Consider the following 21,128-nt stretch of genomic DNA (forward strand, 5'->3'; position numbering starts at 1 on the left):
AAGCCCAACATTGGGGGGGACACGACCTGGAGGGCGGAAAGTCCCGGCCTCAGGAAGGCTGGGGTCCCAAAGTTTCCTTCCGCAAGAATGATCCCCAGGGAGGGCAGGCCGGTTCAAGTGGGGTGGGTAAAAAGCCAGTAGGGCCTGAAGGCCATGGTAAAAAGGCTACCTCTTATGAGGGTAAACTATGTTATCAGTGTGGAAAACCAGGGCACTTCAAGAGGGATTGCCTAGGTCGGGAGGGGTGGATCTCGCAGGTTGCTCAGGGGTTCAGGCCACGTTATACAGCCAAGGTGGAGGTGGAGGGTTTGCCTATTCTAGCCATGTTAGACTCGGGGGCCGACCAGTCCATGATCTCTAGGCGGTTATGGGATCAACTAAGAAAGAGGAGGACACGGGGTAAGGATACCTATGAAGGAGCAGTGGCCATTCAGTGTATACATGGCGCCAGTACGCGGTATACCCTCCATAGAGTTAATTTGAAGGGGCCCACAGGAGAGATAGAGATAGCCATGGCTGTTCTACCCAGGTTGCCACAGGAGATGATTTTAGGCAGGGATTGGCCGCCGTTTACAGACTGTATTAGTAAAAAAGAAGTGTTGGTAACTACCCGCGCACAGGCACGACAGGACCCTGAGGCGGAGGAAGAGGGAATAGGAGGTATTTTCCCTTTTCAGGGAGAGGTCTTAGGGGAGCCGGGAAAAGGGAGAAAGGGTAAAGCTTTGAGGAAAAAGGAGCAGAGGGGTAGACGGGAGGCATGGGAGCAGGTACAGAGAGAAAGTTACCTGCCGGTAGCCCCGAAAGAATTGAAGGAACAGTTTCCCCAGTTTCATAGGGAGCAGGCCGCTGACCCCACTTTAGAATATGCCTGGGAGAGGGCATGCCAGGGAGGGGGCATTGAGGCTCCGGGTTTCATGGTAGAAGGGGACATATTGTATCGTAGGGTGCCAAACTGGGAGAACGCTGAAGGAGGGAGACAGCTAGTAGTTCCTCAAACTTTTCGTCCACTAGTGGTAAGGCTGGCTCATGATCATCCTTTGGGGGGGCATAAGGGTTCTCAGGCGACCCTAACTCAGATATTGGCACGGTTTTATTGGCCAGGAGTTTATGGGGAGGTGGAGAAGTATTGCAAGTCTTGCCCAAATTGTCAGAAGGTGGCAGAGCATCTCCCACCTAAGGCACCTCTAAGGCCACTCCCTAGGGTGGAACAACCGGGGAGGAGAATAGCCATGGATATTATTGGGCCAGTAACAAAATCTCCGAGAGGCTTCCTCTATGTGTTAGTGATAATGGATATGGCCACTAGGTACCCCTGGGCCATACCTTTAAGGAGCATATCCGCGAGGGGCATTGCCCGGGAACTGATAAAAATTTTTTGTGAGGTGGGGTTCCCCCAAGAGGTTTTGACAGATAGGGGATCCAACTTCATGTCAAGCACCTTAAGGCAAGTGTGGGAGGCTTTTGGGGTACAGCATATCCGTACCGCGGCCTACCATCCGCAAACAAATGGGATGGTGGAACGTTTTAATAGAACCTTAAAGGGGATGTTAAAAAAAGCGCTAGGTGAAGATAGGACGGGTTAGGACCAACTGTTACCCTTCGTGCTATATGCATATAGGGAGAAGGTGCAGGACTCCTTAGGAGTTTCTCCTTTCGAGCTAATGTTTGGCCGGAGGCCCAGGGGAATTTTAGATATCATACAGGAACATTGGGTACCTCCGGAAACGTCAGATCAGTCAGTGGTAGAATATCTACAGGATCTGAGAGCCCGATTGGATAAGTTACAGGAATATTCCCAGGAGAGGCTGGAACAGAGCCAGTCTCATCAAAAGGAATATTATGATAAAGGTACACGGGAACGGGAGTTTGTAGCAGGAGATAGGGTCCTTATCATGGTCTCTGAAGATCCTCATAAGTTTGCCTCTAGGTGGAAGGGTCCATGGGTTGTGAAGAAGAGACTAGGGCCGCTTACGTATGAAGTGGCGAACGAGAAGGGTCGTGTCCAAACCTTCCATGTGAACCTTATGAAACCCTGGGTAGCAAGGGTAGACTTTCAGACCCGGGTGGAAGAAAAGGAGGGAGAGGAGTTGGGGACGCAAATAAGGGATATTTTCAAGCCTGGGGAGCCAGGGATTAATCCCCAGTTGCCCCAGGCACAAAAAAAGGAGATCGGAAGGCTCCTAAAAGGGTTTGACGATGTGTTGACGGCGTGTCCGGGGAATACTCACCTGGTGGAGCATGACATTAGAACAGAAAGGGGTAAAGTAGTTCGGCAAAGGCCATATAGGCTGTCCCCCATGAAAAAGAGAGAGGTTATTAAACAGGTGCAGGAAATGTTAGATTTCAGGGTGATTGAGGAGTCAAATAGCCCCTGGTCTAGCCCCGTGGTATTAGTGCCAAAGCCCGAGGGGGAGTGGAGATTCTGCATAGATTTCCGCCAGCTTAATACCATTTCTCAAGCAGAGGCCTATCCTATGCCCTACATTGAGGAGCTGGTGGATAGGCTAGGATCCGCACAATATCTTACTACCCTGGACTTGACAAAAGGGTACTGGCAGATTCCACTTACCCCAGGGGCTCAAGCTAAGACGGCTTTTAGTACGCCCATGGGCCTGTACCAGTTTAAAAGATTACCCTTTGGCTTTAATTCAGCGGCTGCGAGCTGTCAGAGGTTGCTAGACAGGGTTCTCCGACCTCATCAGACATACGCCGCAGCGTATATGGATGATGTTGTAATACATAGTGGGGATTGGAATACCCATTTAAAACAGGTGGAGGCGGTTCTGCGGGCTTTTAGGGATGCAGGACTTACCTTGAACCCCAAAAAGTGTTATTTTGCTCAGTACCGGGTGAAGTATTTGGGATATAATATGGGCCGGGGAGAGGTGCGACCATTATTAAATAAGGTCAAGGGCATCCAAGAGTTTCCCCGACCAAACACAAAGAAACAATTACGTAGATTCCTGGGTATGGTAGGGTATTACCGCAGGTTCATCCCGCAGTTTTCCTCAATGGCCACGGCCCTTACTGACATGTTGAGAGGGAAAAAACCGGACCGATTGAGGTGGGGAGGGGAGGAGTTGAGGGCATTTGAACGGATGCAGAGGGCCCTGTGCCAGGAACCGGTGTTGAAGGTGGTAGATTTCGAGAAACCCTTTGTCCTTCAAACAGATGCTTCGGGGAGGGGGTTAGGGGCAGTTCTGTCCCAAGAGCATGAAGGGGAAGAACATCCGGTGCTCTATTTAAGCCGGAAGCTCCTGCCTCATGAGGAGCATTACTCCACCATAGAGAAGGAGTGTTTGGCCATACGATGGGCAGTGCAAGAGTGTAGTGTCTATTTAGAAGGGAGGAAATTTAAGCTGGTTACTGATCATGCTCCATTGAAATGGCTAAATATGATGAAGAATAATAATGGGAGATTAATGCGATGGTACTTACTGTAGCTTTGCAGCCGTTCCAATATTCTGTGGAGCATCGCCCGGGTCGATGTTTAGAAAATGTGGATGCCCTGTCCCGGGTGGAGGAGGAGAAGGGGGAGAAGCAGGAAGAATGGGGAGAGGGAAGCTTAAGGGGGGGGGGGGGGGGGTATGTAAAGAGTATGTAGAAAGGGCTAGGGAACTAAAAGGGAAAAGGAGAGGAAGGAACTACAACTCCCAACATGCCCCAAAGGAACCCTGGGATAGGCAAGAGTACCCCCGTTACCGGCAGGCTTTCCCCAAGAAAGACCTCGAAATGAGAAACTACGACTCCCAGCAGGCCCCAAGGGAACCCGGGGATAGGAGAGAGTACGTGCATTCCGGGGAGTCACCAGAAGAGGGCCGCAGGGGAGTGAGTAAAGCCAATTCTCCAACCTGGGAGGGGGGGATGGTGGAACAAGTGGCTGGAGAAAGAAAAGACACCAAAGAATCTTAATGAAGAAAAGGGGCAGCAGCTGGAAAGGGGGCGGGGTGCAGAGAATATGGATTGGGCTCCTGAGGAGGGAGGAGACAGAGAGGAGCCTTGCCCGATGGAGCTGACTGAACCTGAGAACGCCTTGGAAGAGCCGATGGACTGTGCAGCTCTGGCTCAGCGAAGGCCAGAGAAACCGCTGGGCCAAACCGGGTCAGCGGGAGGAGGTCAGGAGAGAGTGTGACTGACCAAGAGGGTGGGACCCTAGGCTTTGAGCCCGCGCAGAGCCATTGTTCGTAGAGAGCGAGAGAGATAGAGAGAGAGAAAAGACTGTTGCTTATTTTTCTCAAGTTAAGGAAAGACTGAACGGTGGACATTGATACTGTGTTTTTTTCTGTGCACCAACTACTGGGACTAAGAGGAGCTCAGGGGAGTTACTATAACTCGTAGGGCGTCACGGGTCGGGAACTAACCGGGGAGTCAGGAGCTGGCCATGACTCTCATTGTTTTTTTTTGTTGTTTCGAACCTCGGACTTTTTTTTGTTTTGGGTGATCCCAGAGCTACTTACCTTTGAAGCTTAAAAAGGCAAGAAGTTGGTTGCTGTGTTTTTTTTCGGCAACGCTCCAGGAGAAAAGAGGGAGAGGGGAAGTAGCTGCTGAAGCCTGGACTGTGTAACTGATCGGCTTGCAAAGAGGGAGAGGGGAAGTAGCTGCTGAAGCCTGGACTGTGTAACTGAGCGGCTTGCAAAGAGAGAGAGGGGAAGTAGCTGCTGAAGCCTGGACTGTGTAACTGATCGGCTTGCAAAGAGGGAGAGGGGAAGTAGCTGCTGAAGCCTGGACTGTGTAACTGACCGGCTTGAAAAGAGGGGAAGGGTGGTATGCCGTAAGAGGAATATAAAGGCTGAAAGACGGAGGGATTAACCTCCTATGCAATAAAAAGCTGTCCTGTGGTTTTTTTTTATTGTCAAAGTGACCGGCCCCTGAGGTTGGGGTTTTTTTTTTGTTTTGTTTTGGGAGCTGTACCAGACGAGAGAAGGAGGAGCAAACTTACAATATATATATATATATATATATATATATATATATATATATATATATATATATATATATATATATATATAAGTGGGTTATACACATATAAATGTCAGTACTTATGCATTCAAATCATGAGCAAACCTTCTTTAATAACCAACATGGTATGCTTGGCTCCTAGTTCTCTTTCTACCTTGTATTCTAGATGACAATCTGGGAGAACTACTTAACTGATATGTGCACTCTACTATCAATAGGTGTTCTGACACAACAATAAACACTCTCCAGAACTTGAGGGAGGCAAGGGAAGGAGAGGAGAGGGCTGGGGACAGGGGGGAAATTACAGACTACAGGTAGAACTCCTAAGAACAGTGGTTGGTGGTGTGTCAGATTTGTCATGTGTGGGGGAGGTCACATAATGTTCTGCATGTGGCTATTAACACTGATTAGTTATATCAGCAAGAGGGTATCATAGAGGCTCTATGTCTAAGGTTGATTTATGATATAATTAAGTCTAAATATCTGTCTTTGATTTCATGATCATGGTATCTACGAATGTCCTCTGATGGTCGTAATAATGTTTGATAAAATGTGTTTATAAGTGACATGAAATCAACCATTTCTGGTAGGAGAAATTCATATCCCAAAGCCCAAATATGTCATCTGTTGTATGCAGAGGAGAATATATTGTTCACAGAGATAAGATGAAACCAATTGCTCTTCAAATTGTCCGACATACTAATCAACTAAGTTTGGGGCATAGTGGTTCTCATTGCTGTACAATGGATCTGTTGGTAGTATTGGTCATCAACCCCCAGATCCTACAGAGTGTGATTGAAACTGTGTGCACAAATCTGGTCATATTCTGGATCTTTCTACACAACTGAATGACTTAACAAGCCAATCAGCGCTGATAATTGCTACTTAACAAGCAATCATTGACAGTAATTGGCATTAATTAGAGTTTATGTGCACAACGCATATTCTGTAAAGTGGTATATGTAAATTCTAATGTGCACTGCCACAAAAGGGGGAGTGGCTATAGGCATGGACTAGGCAGACTGTGGGCATTCTGAAAATCTACATGCATGGTTATAGAATACACCTGCTCTACGCCTAACTTTGCATACATGGTTGGACCTAGAGTTAGCTGTAGGCATAACTGCTAGGCATATTCTATAAACCCACTAAGCACATTTTATAAACTGCACCTAAATCTAGGCGCGATTTACAGAATATGCTTAGGTGGAAATATTTTCAGTGCCAATTTTTCAGGCATCATATATATAATCTAGTCCCAAACGCATAAAAAGAAAAGAAAAAAACTGTAGATAAATGAATACGTCTATGCTATTATATTACAAATCCAGTAATCACAATAGTCTGTTGTATTTTAAAAGTACCTATCTAACCATGGTATAGTTTCCACAGTTGAGATTATGGAAGCATGGAAGAATTACAAATACAGACTGAAGGTCTTAAAATATGTTTTAAAAAAGAAGATATCCACAATCATGTAGGTCCCAGCTATATATTTGTGATAAATATTAACAATTGGAATGATATCTTCCTCATTTGAAGAAAGGAAGCCCGGGGAATTTTCAGAGGGCAATATAACATTGGCATCACTGCAGAAAAAATGTATGCCATCTGGGTAGTGCATTTATGATATGAGATGGAGTGGGGAGAGGGGGTGAAATGAACAAAGGACTATTAATGGCATGGAAATTAGTTTAAAGTTTATTCATGTTGAAAGAAGTAAGCATTTAATAGCAGGATTTGGAGATCCAGGTACATTTAATTAATTAATTGATGTGGAGTTGCTGGGTATAAAATCAAAATTATATTAAAAGAAATTGAAATTAAATTAAATACATTTAAAAGGAGGTTAGGGGAATATAATGTGGAATTTAATTAAAGGTATTGGGAGGAGTGCAGAGAAGAAGAGTTAATGGAAGCTGGGATGTGATTGGAATTCTGGGAAGGTGGGAAGGAAGAAATAGAACCTTCAGGCTGAGGAGATATTTGGTGAAGAATGGCTAGAGTGGTGGGTGGTTGGAGCAGGACTGTGGAGGTGTTAAATTTGATAATTTTGCCTCCACCTGGCCTGCCCCTTTTTGAGATTATTAGTTTTGTTTTTTTAGTTTTTCTGCAGATATTTGTTTGACATTCTTATTTTGTGCTGTGTTGTTTGTATTGGTGAGATAGTTTTTTTTTCGGGGGGGGGGGGGGTTAGAAGTAGGGGGGTCACAGTGATGGGAAAAGACAATGATCAATTGGCAAGTGGCCTGCATTTATGATTTGAATTACTATTTTCTTTGTGGTTTGAGATGTTTGTATGCGAGACCTCCACAAGCCGAGGTGAGGCCTTGTTGATGCCACAGGTCTCACTGGAATATATATGATGAATAACTAAACATATTTGATGGAATTTGGGCAGCTAGTTCAGCACCAATTAGCAACATAGATGGTAAGGTCATTTGAAGTTCGCTAGTTAACTATTAGTTTGTAATTATTTTTTGCTTGGTTGATATTGAAATAAAGCTGTGGCAAAGTTTTCTTCCATGAAAGATGGTAGTTGTGTGGTTTAATTTGTAAGTGAGTACGGAAGTAGATGCAGGTGCCAATGTTAATAAAAAGATGATAGATCATTCACAACTAGTGTCAAAGGGATCACAGCCAGTATTTACACATAATGACATATAGATTTCTCAAATAGCTTACATAAGGGGAAACAATATCCAAGACAAGACAATCTGATAGATCTATGTATGAAACTCCCAACCAATCCATAAATGCTTAAGGGGGGGGGGGGGTAACATTTTCCTTGTAAATCTTGTATTCTGGGGATAATTTTATAACAAGTTGCCTCAGTCCTATTCATTTTTCAAAGGGGTCAATTCAAGATCTTAAATCCTAAAGTTAGAATCTTAGGGACTCTTTTACAAAGCTGCAGTAAGCACTAATTCATGCTTACTACAGGTTAAAAAGTCACTACCGTGGGAAGCACTCAGGAGTCCTGTGGTGGTTACACGCTGAAAAATAGTTTTTATTTTTTTAGCATGGGGCAAGTTTGGAGGCAGAGAGTAGGCATGCCTTGCGCTAATTGGGTAGTGCAGGCAGATCACCACATGCTGACTGATTAGCATGGGGTTAGTGCAGGAGTCCTTAATGCCTAGTAAATAGATGGCAGTAAGGAATCACGCGCGGCTACCATGTTATTGATAAATTAGCGCGTGGCCATTAACGGGAAGATAGAAATTGTCACAAAAGTCAGGAATATCGAGCCCCTGGGCCACTGCCGGCAACAGGCAGCAACAAGCAAACCACCCAAACAAGGATCGAGGCTGAAAACAGATAAGACTGGTACAAGCAGAACTGGAATTAAAGCGGAAGATAGGCAGGACTAGAACAAGCAGGAATGGAGCTGAAACTGAAGGCAGACAGGGCTGGAACAGCAGGAACGGAACAAGCAAAACTGTAGCTGAAGCTGAAGGCAGGCAGGGCTGAAACAGCAGAACTCAAACAAGCAGGACTGGAGCTGAAGCTGAAGGCAGGTAGGGCTCAAACAAACAGGACTGGAAATGACGCTGAAGGCAGATAGGGCTGGAACAAGCAGGGCTAGAACTGCAACAAACACACAAAGACAAAAACTCATCTGAAGACCTCTGTTGCAAAAACAAAGCTTGAAAGTACCTAGGTGCTTTATAAAGGCATTTACTGATAATGTCAGAAGTAAGAATGAGGCTTGGTTGCAAGAACACCAAAGCAAGGCTTTGCTTTAGGAACACCAAAGCAAGGCTGGAATGCTGGAACATCAGAATAGGACTGGAATGATCTCTGGAACACAATTGGGAAACAGGGAGGAGGCCATTCACAGCAGCCACAAGGCCTGGTCACTGGGAGGAGAGGTAAGTGTAGACCCAGGGCACGGCCACAACCATTACAGAAATTGTGAAACACAGGAAGGAGATGGAATCCAAAAGCACAAAGGCAAAGTAGAAAGCAAAAATGCACAAGGAGCTTTCAAGTAGGGGCGTATCAGCTATGCTTTATTAATCAGACCCAACAAGGTCCATGTTTTGGCAAGGAATGCCTGCATCAGGGGTCTAATATTGGTATCTCTAGCCAAGAGTATAAGTCATTCATTTTAAATATGCACTAAAGTCTTGAAACTGTTCACACGGCGGTTCTGTTCTAACACAGTACGGAAAATTTAGTATTGGAACTTTATTTCTTCCCGTGTTGCCAGTTATCAGTGTCTTTTTGAACGAGTATCCTGCACATTTGACTTTTTCAAGGCTTAAGTGTACAATTCTGGAGACCACACCTTTAAAAATATATAAACAGAATGAAGTCGGTCCAGATGGTGGCTACTAAAATGGTCAGTGGTCTTCATCATGAAGTGTATGGGGACAGACTTAAATATCTCAATATGTATACTTTGGAAAAAAGATGGGAGAGGAGAGTACCATGTAGTTGACAGATATTGGAAGAAGCACAAGGGTTCTGATCCTTTTGCGTACTGTATTGTGAGATTGTCGCTAAAGACTCGCTAGACCACCAGGGAATGTTCAGGTAGGCCAAGGGGAGCCTAAAGAGTGAGTGAGTGTGTGTGTGTATGTCTCGGAGGGGTGCTTCTATAGGGAGCACTTCATGGGAGGGGGGTTGCTCAAGGTGGGGTCTTTGGGAAGGAGTCACTGCTTTAGGTGAGTTGCTGGATGAGAGGTTGGCTCTTTTCCAGTGGGAAGGTAGGGACAGGTCAACAGAACATTATTCCAGCAGTGGCTTGGAAGCAATGCTGGTGCTAGCCTGTATTTACTGCCAGCACTTCCATAGCTAAGTGACAAAAGTTAGGACTGCCTTTTGTGCAGTTCTATTTGGTATTTAGCTTTGCAGGCACCAGCACTGAATGTAGTTGGTGCCTGCATACCTATAGATTCCTCTCTGACTCCGTTCTTGGAATGCCCTTCCAGTGTCCAATTTTCCTACATGTTACAGCAGCACTGACCTCTTAATTACTGCAGAATCTTGGCAGGAGATCCACTGAGTGCAATTTAACCTGGCAGGAGCCTCTCTTGCCCATTTCAATTGCTTTGAATATTGACCCCTATATTTTGTGAAGTACACCTGTACACTGCAACTCCATCCTTGCTCTGCCCAAATTATGTTCCCAGAAACCATGCCTTCAGGGAGACCTAGCTTATTTCACATAAAAATACACTAGTTATTGTCCACATGAGCCCCTGGATGAGTGTACATCCCATGCAGTTTTATAATAGCTATTTTCCTTTTGTAACATGTTCTTTATACCTGGAAAATGATTACAAAAGTATCCTCAAATTGTAGATTTGCTATATGGAATGTCTTTGTTTTTAAAAGGAATATAGATCAAACTAAAATATAGAATAAAGAGAAAGCCACTACTGTTACCTTTATATTCCAGATGGAAACCTGTGAAGCTAACAGATCCATCACTTCGAAAAGCCAGGTTCATTGCATTGGAGCTACTTTCTATCCTTTCTGGTAACTTGCTGTCTTGGAAACTTCCAATCAAAGGGCTGTTACTGTCTGGCCCATCGTATATATAAAGGAAGTCATAGTTTGGTTCTATGCTGAAACTGAAAAACATTACACACACAAAAATTTTCATTTAGATTATAGAATTCATTCTATTATTTTTCTAATTACGAGTATCTAAAGCTTTAATTGATATGGATTTTTGATATATTATATATCACAATAAACATCAACATTTGCTAAACTATAACAAGAAGGAGCTGCAAATTTTAGAAGTGAGACAACAAAACTCAGAAGGGTCTATGTAATACAGTTGAATGTGTACATTAAGTCCATTTTGAAGTTGCTAAAATAGTCTGCTATGCAGTAAGGCCTTAAAACACATATTTGCACTGTGTTTAAAAAAAATATACAAAGCTTGTTTTCTGCATAAGTCTGTCAAAACTTGACCAATTTCAATTAAATTTGGGATGTATCATCGTGAATAAATTTGCAATAAGCCTACACTCACGTCAGCTACCTCATCTAAATGACTTCACTTTACTACCTGGTTCATAAACTGTTGCGATGTTTTCTTCAGTGCGAACTAATCGGGCCCTGCCACTTCTTGACTGACAATCAGTTAAGCCCGTATCTCACATTTTCTTCAAAACACATTCTACGCTTATCCTCTTCCATCTCTTTTCTGGAAACTCTTCACAAGACTATGAGAACCATAGCCTTTCTCCAGATACAAATGTTTAATAGGGATCAGATCCTCCTGACTGAAAACCATGGTAACTGTTTATATTTAAAGAAAAATGACATCTGTGTTTATCATGATGATAATCACTAGGTGGTGATGATGTTGCTTAGGTGAGGTGGTCAGTGTAGGCTTATTGCAAATTTGCAAGTGGCTGAGGAAATAAAGGCTAAAGAGTTGGCATTCCTGAAATACAGAAAAAGTCAAAAAGAGGAACACGGAGAGGAATACCAGATGAAACTGAAAGAAGCCAAGAGAGAGATACGTCTGGCGAAAGCGCAAGCAGAACAACAAATGACTAGAAATGTAAGGAGGGGTGACAAAAATTTCTTCAGGTATATTAGTGAAAGGAGGAAGACTAAAAAGAGAATTGTGAGACTGAAAGATGCTGCGAACTGCTATGTAGATAATGATGAAGAAAAAGCAAATTTGCTAAATAGATACTTTTGTTCTGTTTTCACAGAAGAAAATTCTGGAGAAGGACCGCGATTGACTGGCAAAAGCATGAATGAGAATTGAGTGGATAGAGCACCATTCACTGAAGAGAGTGTGTATGAACAACTTGAAAATCTAAAAGTGGACAAAGCTGTGGGACCGGACGGGGTCCACCCCAGGATATTGAGGGAGCTCAGAGAGGTTCTGGTGAGTCCTCTTAAAGATCTGTTTAATAAATCCTTGGAGACGGGAGTGGTTCCATGGGATTGGAGAACGGCGGATGTAGTCCCTCTTCACAAAAGTGGTGATTACTTATTGCATTTGTGCCCCACATTATCCCACCTATTTGCAGAATAAAAAGCTTGAAACTACAGGCCGGTAAGCCTCACTTCAGTTATTGGAAAAGTAATGGAAGTGATGCTGAGGGAAAGGATAGTGAATTTCCTGGAAGCCAATAAGTTGCAAGATCTGAGACAACATGGTTTTACCAAAGGGAAATCGTGCCAAACAAATCATTGAATTCTTTGACTGGGTGACTGGAGAATTGAATCAGGGACGTGCTATAGACATAATCTACTTAGATTTCAGCAAAGCTTTTGACACGGTTCCCCACAGGAGGCTCTTGAATAAACTTCACAGGCTGAAGATAGGACCCGACGTTGTGAACTGGATTAGGAACTGGTTGACGGACAGATGCCAGAGGGTTGTGGTTAATAGAATTTGCTCGGGTGAGGGAAAGGTGAGTAGTGGAGTGCCTCAGGGATCGCTGCTGGGGCTGATTCTGTTCAATATATTTGTGAGTGACATTGCAGAAGGGTTAGAAGGTAAAGCTTGCATTTTTGCGGATTATACAAAGATTTGTAACAGAGTGGACACCCGGGAGGGAGTGGAAAACATGAAAAAGGATCTGCAGAAGCTAGAAGAATGGTCTAAGGTTTGGCAATTAAAATTCAATGTGAAGAAATGCAAAGTGATTCACTTAGGGAGTAGAAATCCACGGGAGACGTATGTGTTAGGCGGTGAGAGTCTGATATGTATGGACGGGGAGAGGGATCTTGGGGTGATAGTATCTGAGGATCTGAAGGCGACAAACCAGTGTGACAAGGCTGTGGCCGTAGCCAGAAGGTTGCTGGGCTGTATAGAGAGAGGTGTGACCAGCAGAAGAAAAGAGGTTTTAATGCCCCTGTATAAGTCATTGGTGAGGCCCCACCTGGAGTATTGTGTTCGGTTTTGGAGGTCGTGTCTTGCTAAGGATGTAAAAAGAATTGAAGCGGTGCAAAGAAAAGCTATAAGAATGGTATGGGATTTGCGTTACAAGACGTATGAGGAGAGACTTGCTGACCTGAACATGTATACCCTGGAGGAAAGGAGAAACAGGGGTGATATGATATAGACGGTCAAATATTTGAAAGGTATGAATCCGCAAACAAATCTTTTCCGTAGATGGGAAGGTGGTAGAATTAGAGGACATAAAATGAGATTGAAGGGGGGCAGACTCAAGAAAAATGTCAGGAAGTATTTTTTTTCACGGAGAGAGTGGTGGATACTTGGAATGCCCTCCCGCGGTAGGTGGTGGAGATGAAAATGGTAACGAAATTCAAAAATGTGTGGGATAAACAAAAAGGAATCCTGCTCAGAAGGAATGGATCCTCAGAAGCTTAGCCGAGATTGGGTGGCAGAGCTGGTGGTTGGGAAGCGGGGCTAGTGCTTGGCAGACTTCTACGGTCTGTGCCCTGAAAATGGCAGATACAAATCAAGATAAGGTTTACACAAAAAGTAGCACATATGAGTTTATCTTGTTGGGCAGACTGGATGGACCGTGCAGGTCTTTATCTGCCGTCATCTACTCTACTACGTTACTCATGTTACTATGTTTTTTTATTCAGGATGATATATCCCAAATTTTATTGAAATTGGTCAAGCTTTTTATAGTTGTTGTTGTTGTATAGTTTAATTTTTTCTTTTAAAAACAGTGTAGGTGGTTCCCATCATATTAAGTAGAACAAATTAAAATTAAGGGGGATTGAGAGGATTTCATCAGGGGGATGTCAAAGGACTGGCCACCACAGCAAATTCAATGATCAGCTGTGCTTTCGGACTGCTGACAGTGTGGCTGTACCTACTACCTCCCCTTGAAGTGGCGTACGTACTGCTACATTATTAACAGCTAGCTGTCACAACAAGCCATGTCTCCACTCTGCTCCTTCACTCCTCCCACTCACCACCCCTGCCCCTGTTTCCATTAGGCAGCTAGCATGAGATTTTTGGCATGCCGGCTTGTTTAACACACGGTAAGTGTTAGTGCAGAGGCATCTAATATTTATCACATAGAACAACTCATGCTATCTGCTTAATGCAACTTAGTAAATGGGTCCCTAATATTTGCAAGTAAATGAGGAAGTAGTATATGCAAATAATATTGGATAAACAGCCTCCTCCTGCTATTTAGTGTTGTCCTAAAAGAAAGGCAAATTTTACCTAAAAAGAAAAGAGACCAAGGTCCTCACAGGCAACGTGAGCCTGGGGTGTAGGGGTGGGGAGGAGATGGGAGGACTATGATAGACACTGTAGGGGTGGACTGACAGTGATCTGGACCCTCAGGCAAAAAGGGTCATGGGCCCCAAAAACATATCAAACATTATTCAATTACATAAAAGTTAGGGTATGCCCCTACTGTTTTGGGCTATCACTGCCTTATTATCCCAATGGTCAGTCCGCTCCCGGGACACTGGAAGATAGTATTGTTAGTGTTCTATGCTTGCCTCTGATATTGTCTTTTAATCATGCAATTAATCACGATTAAAAATATTAGTTGCATGATTAATTGTGATTAAAATGGTAATCAAAATGCAGCCCTAGCTAAGCCACGTTACTTTACTGTTAACCCAGTTATTAGTAAATATGTCTCATTGCATAATGTGAGTGCTGTGCTATAGCAGCACAAGTTAGTGGTAAAATAACACATTTTAAGGGTAGCCTTAGGAGGAAGTTATCAAGGTGTGGTAAGAAAATGGGATTCTATCATCATATCAATATGTTGCATCTCAGTAACGTAGGTTGCTGGCTCCTGTTGGTAAATGAATAATGCTGCTTGTTAACCACTTCACATGCAGTATTATTACATCAGCTTGGGATCATCGGGCCACAAAACTGCGTTGCCACCCTCACAATCACAACCCCCCCCCCCCAACACATATCTGAGCTCCCTTAATGATGACTCCTCAAATCAAGCCCCACTAAAGTAAGGCCACACAAATCAAACCCCTTTAAATCAGTTCCCTTCAACTAGAAGACTCCACCCAACCACCCTTAGGTAGACCAGTACTGAACACAATACTCCAGGTGCGGTCGCACCATGGAGCGATACAACGGCATTATAACATCCGCACACCTGGACTCCATACCCTTCCTAATAACACCCAACATTCTATTCGCTTTCCTAGCCGCAGCAGCACACTGAGCAGAAGGTTTCAGCGTATCATCGACGACGACACCCAGATCCCTTTCTTGATCCGTAACTCCTAACGCGGAACCTTGCAAGACGTAGCTATAATTCGGGTTCCTCTTACCCACATGCATCACTTTGCACTTGTCAACATTGAACTTCATCTGCCACTTGCACGCCCATTCTCCCAGTCTCGCAAGGTCCTCCTGTAATCGTTCACATTCCTCCTGCGACTTGACGACCCTGAATAATTTTGTGTCATCGGCGAATTTAATTACCTCACTAGTTATTCCCATCTCTAGGTCATTTATAAATACATTAAAAAGCAACGGACCCAGCACAGAGAATACTGAGAATACTGAGAATACTGGCCACGCAATCCTACTCTCTGCTTCCTATCTTTCAACCAGTTCTTAATCCATAATAATACCCTACCTCCGATTCCATGACTCTGCAATTTCTTCAGGAGTCTTTCGTGCGGCACTTTGTCAAACGCCTTCTGAAAATCCAGATATACAATATCAACCGGCTCCCCATTGTCCACATGTTTGCTTACCCCCTCAAAAAAATGCATTAGATTGGTGAGGCAAGACTTCCCTTCACTAAATCCGTGCTGACTTTGTCTTATCAGTCCATGTTTTTGTATATGCTCTGCAATTTTATTCTTAATAATAGCCTCCACCATCTTGCCCGGCACCGACGTCAGACTCACCGGTCTATAATTTCCCGGATCTCCTCTGGAACCTTTCTTAAAATCGGAAGTAACATTGGCTACCCTCCAGTCTTCCGGTATTTCACTCGATTTTAGGGACAGATTGCATATTTCTAACAGTATCTCCGCAAGTTCATTTTTTAGTTCTATTAATACTCTGGGATGAATACCATCAGGTCCCGGTGATTTACTACTCTTCAGCTTGCTGAACTGACCCATTACATCCTCCAAGGTTACAGAGAATTTGTTTAGTTTCTCCGACTCCCCCGCTTCAAATATTCTTTCCGGCACCGGTGTCCCCCCCAAATCCTCCTCGGTGAAGACCGAAGCAAAGAACTCATTTAATTTCTCCGCTACGGCTTTGTCCTCCTTGATCGCCCCTTTAAACACCATTTTCGTCCAGCGGCCCAACCGACTCTTTGGCCGGTTTCCTGCTTTTAATGTATCTAAAAAAGTTTTTACTATGTATTTTTGCTTCCAACGCTAATTTCTTCTCAAAGTCCTTTTTTGCCCTCCTTATCTCCGCTTTGCATTTGGCTTGGCATTCCTTATGATCTATCCTGTTACTTTCAGTTGGTTCTCTTCTCCACTTTCTGAAGGATTGTTTTTTGGCTCTAATGATTTCCTTTATCTTACTGTTTAGCCACGCCGGCTGACGTTTAGTCTTTTTTCCCTTTTTTCTAATACGTGGAATATATTTGTCCTGAACCTCCAGGATGGTGTTTTTAAACAGCATCCACGCCTGATGCAAGTTTTTTACTCTGCGAGCTGCTCCTTTCAGTCTTTTTTCACCATTTTTCTCATTTTGTCGTAATCACCTTTTCTATAGTTAAACGCTAGCGTACTTGATTTCCTAGTTTCACTTCCTTCAATGCCAATATCAAAACCGATCATATTATGATCACTGTTATCAAGCGGCCCTCGTATAGTTACCCCCTGCACTAGATCATGAGCACCACTAAGGACTAAGTCTAGTATTTTTCCTTCTCTTGTCGGCTCCTGAACTAGCTGTTCCATGAAGCTGTCCTTGATTTCATCAAGAAATCTTATGTCCCTTGCGTGTACAGATGTTACATTAACCCAGTCTATATGCGGGTAATTGAAAACCCCATTATTATTGTGTTGCCCAGTTTGTTTGCGTCCCTGATTTCCTTTAACATTTCCGCATCCGTCTGTTCGTCCTGGCCAGGCGGACGGTAGTACACTCCTATCACTATCCTTTTCCCCTTTGCACATGGAATTTCAATCCACAGTGATTCCAAGGAGTGTTTTGCTTCCTGCAGAATTTTCAATCTATTTGATTCAAGGCTCTCGTTAATATACAATGCTACCCCTCCACCAATCCGATTCACCCTATCACTACGATATAATTTGTACCCCGGTATGACAGTGTCCCACTGGTTATCCTCCTTCCACCAGGTCTCAGAGATGCCTATTATATCTAATTTTTCATTTAGTGCAATATATTCTAACTCCCCCATCTTATTTCTTAGGCTCCTGGCATTCGCATATAGACATTTCAAACTATGTTTGTTGTTCCTAAGTACATCATGCTTAGTACTTGACAGTATTAATTGGCAATCTTTTGTCTGATTTTTATTGTTATTTAAAGATACCCGATCTACTACAATCTCTTTGCAACCTCACTATCAGGATACTCTATCTTCCCTGTTATGGTGATATCTTTGAAACCCTCCTGGGCCTATCTTTAAATGTTCCTGACAGTCTAGTGAGATCTGAGCAAGTGTAATTCCTAGTCGCTCCTGCCCTGCTGGTGTCTTCACCCAAAATGGTGCAGGTGACTCCTAGTGGTAGTCTCTGTGCCCTTATACAGAAACCTGACCCCATATCAGTATAGCTGTGAGACTACCACTATGGGGTCATGGGATATTTTGGGTGAAAGCATTAGCAGGACAGTAGCGACTGGAGATTGTTCCTGCCCAGACTCCAGTAGACCACCAGATGCATTTAAAGGTACCAGGAGGGGCTTAAGAGTGTAGGGGTACTTCTGGTTGGGTAGGGGGCCTGACTTAAATGGGGTTGATTTTGATTGATCTTAATTTAGTATGGGTTGATTTGAGCAGGAATTCAGGAAAGAAGCTTAGATACAGGGGGTTTGTGACTGGGAGGGTACAGGGTCTCAGGTGGAAACACAAACTTAGGGCAGTCTCTTTAAGATGCAACTCAGGAGTTTGAGGCTACATCTTAGCAGACCAATGCTCCTGAGAGGTAATATAACCCCAGCTTTTAGCTGCAATTATTATATCAGTTATACCACGGCTTGTGTTTTACTATGTATGATTTTCTTGAACAATTCTATGGATTGTGAAAAACTTTTTAAACTATATTGCAAATCAGTTCATTAATTCAAACTTTAGTCCACAGAGACATCTTCATAGGACAATTTTCACAAAATTATCATTATGTTTCAGTGAGGTGTTGTTATTGTTTTCATTTCAATTTCTAATCAGCTTAAGTGGAAATAGACTACTAGCCCATGGGAAATCCTACAAGTTGATATGAGAGTTAAGAATCCACCTAAAATTTCTAGACAGCAGAATATAAATTTTAAAATAAAAATAAGAAATAAAATAAGAAGGATGTGGAAACAGAGGCCCTTTTACTAAGCTGAATCAGGCACTTAAAAAGCAGCTCAGGCATCCGGCGGTAAGTACTAATTCTTCATGCACTAACTGTGCATTAAAAATATCTTTTTTGGGGAGGGCATGTCTAAGGCTGGAAAGTGGTCATTTCTGTGCTAACCAGTTAGTATAGCTATATTAGCGCAAGCTGATTAGTGTATGGATACCACGTGAGCCCTTACTGCTTACAAAATGGGTGGCAGTAAGACCTCACACAGTAAATGTTTTTAATGGCCATGTACTAATACAAAAAATACAAAAAGCCCATTTTTACAGCTGTGGTAAAAATGGCCTTAATACGTGAGAAAAATCAGCATAACGGTGCAGAAAGGCCACTTTTTTTTTCCACAGCTAAAGAAAAGTGCCCCATAATGCAGAGTGGGGTCAAAACATAATAATCTAAATCCTATCCCTATACCCCACTGGGATTAGAAAAAAACAGAATAGAAAATGTAGGGGATATTTTTTTTAGTCTGTGCACCAGAAATCCACAACTCACGCTTTGCTAATGACACAATTGGTGTATATTACTTCCAGTGGGTATAAATATGAATAACCATCTCCTGCAATGTTGGGAGGAAGGAGGATGGGGGACCTTGCAGCTGCCTCTAGATCAGGGTTGTCCAATTTTGGTCCTTGAGGTCCGCAATCCAGTTGGGCTGTCAGGATTTCCCTAATGAATATGCATATGATACTAAATGAGTTATCATACCCAAACTGTGCATACAATTTATATCTTACTTCTAATGCCAGTCAGAAAATCACAAATTTCATTAAACCTTTTATAATATTTTCCTCTTTACTGAAATATTTCATGCAATAAACACTTTCTTGTGGAAATATTTCCTGTTTTTACTGCATAGACACAAATTAACCTACATATGTATGTTATAACATCAATTTGCCACCACTCTTTTTTACTCAAAATACAAATGCAATACAAAAAAACCCCATCCTAAGCATAATCAGTGCACTGCTCAAAGATAAGACTTTTGGGGATTACAAATGCAGCACTGTTTTTCAGAAGACTTCTTGCTAATTTAAATGTGTAACTTTGTTACAGATTGGTTCAAGACATTTGTTTATGCTTAGGATGGTTTTTTTTTTTGTATTGCATTTGTATTTTGAGTAAAAAAGAGTGGTGGCAATTGATGTTATAACATACATATGTAGGTTGATTTGTGTCTATGCAGTAAAAACAGGAAATATTTCCACAAGAAAGTGTTTATTGCATAAAATATTTCAGTAAAGAGGAAAATATTATAAAAAGTTTAATGAAATTTGTGATTTTCTGACTGGCATTAGAAGTAAGATAATGAATATGCATGAGATCTACTTGCATGCAGTGCCTCCAGTGTATACAAATAGATCTCATGCATATTCATTGGGGGAATCCTGACAACCCAACTTGGCGAGGGCTGAGGTTACACACTCTAGATCCTGCTCTAGATCTTCTGAAATAGACTTTCCCACTGTGAGGCCTTTCCAGCATTGTTTCTTGAGAAGGCCCTTAATTTGAATTTCTACTGTGTATTATTTCTTAAAGAAATGTATTACGCTGATATCAAATAGTTATAGGATAATATCTGGTTTTCAGTATAAGTCACTGAAACCAATAAGAAAAGGCTGCAGACCACATACAGATATTGGTAATAGTCAGATAACAGTAATTTATATATACTCTTTATATGCTTTCAGTTGAACAGCCAAACGTAATGGAATAAATTAGATCAATTTTCTGTACTCTTGTACGCTGTATAAACAATTTCTTAATATGTTTTTCTTTGGTTTAATATTACAAACAAAATGTCAAAACCACTTATTGAGATTCAGCTTATTGAGTCCATTGCAAACACAAATGACTCATGATATTCTCATGTAACCCGGATCTCATCGACTAGCTCAGTTCTCTGAGCGACCCGGGCCACAAAAAGAAAATCTTTTACCACTCTTCACTCACAATTCAGTCTTTCGTACTCGAGCTTGGGTGCAGACTGGGGCCGGATAATAATCCAGAAGGTCATAGGATGTTAAGCCTTGGCTTATCCTGATCACTCTTTGGTCAGTCCTAGAATAAGCTCTTCATACTCTCCCTCTCAAATAACACTCATTATACCAAGGAATTGTGATTTTATTCAAAACTTTACAGAACCCTGCAACAGCAGTAAATCAAAACTTCAACTTTTATGTACAGACTGCATTTGGTTTAAGAGGATTTCTGTCCATCCAAGACTGTTTGGTAGAGTATGATCCACTAAACTAAATGGTTCCTTATAGCAATCCAGAATTATGTACAAATATACAACTCCTCCAGTCCATCACCCATACCTTTGGACTGCATAAATCCAAGGCTGTGCTGATAGCGTTGGTGGTTACTATCAAACTCCTCAAAGATCAGACCTTCCAGTCTGTCCTCCTTTCCAGAGTTGCACCTCACTGGGCTGCACCCTCTGGCCTTGAACAGGCTCTTCCCTGTTCCTGCTCATGAGCTGGGCTCCCCTTGCCCACCCAGAGCACTTCTCTCCAACAGTTACTGCCTTTGCCTCATAATAACTCCCCCTAAATCCAGCCTTAGATTAACTGGCCTTTCCAGGATACCCCCTCTCTTCCCTTGTCAATCACAAATTAGAAACATTTTGTTATGCAATTTATTTCCACAATGCTCCCCTTGGGATGAGCTTCCTTCCCACCCAGGGACATCTCTTTCCCTAC

The 21,128-nt window shown here is 42.8% G+C and overlaps 1 protein-coding gene across 1 annotated transcript in view; it reads right to left on the minus strand.

Moving 5' to 3' along the window:
- Positions 1-21,128, minus strand: part of CSMD3 (CUB and Sushi multiple domains 3) — a 2,043,988-nt gene that overhangs the window by 695,934 nt on the left and 1,326,926 nt on the right. The window contains exon 30 of the mRNA XM_030189879.1: positions 10,354-10,541. Within this exon, the coding sequence (XP_030045739.1) occupies positions 10,354-10,541 (188 nt within the window). The remainder of the gene's footprint in view (positions 1-10,353; positions 10,542-21,128) is intronic.

Source organism: Microcaecilia unicolor, chromosome 1 (assembly GCF_901765095.1).
Source record: "Microcaecilia unicolor chromosome 1, aMicUni1.1, whole genome shotgun sequence".
NCBI lineage: Eukaryota > Metazoa > Chordata > Amphibia > Gymnophiona > Siphonopidae > Microcaecilia > Microcaecilia unicolor.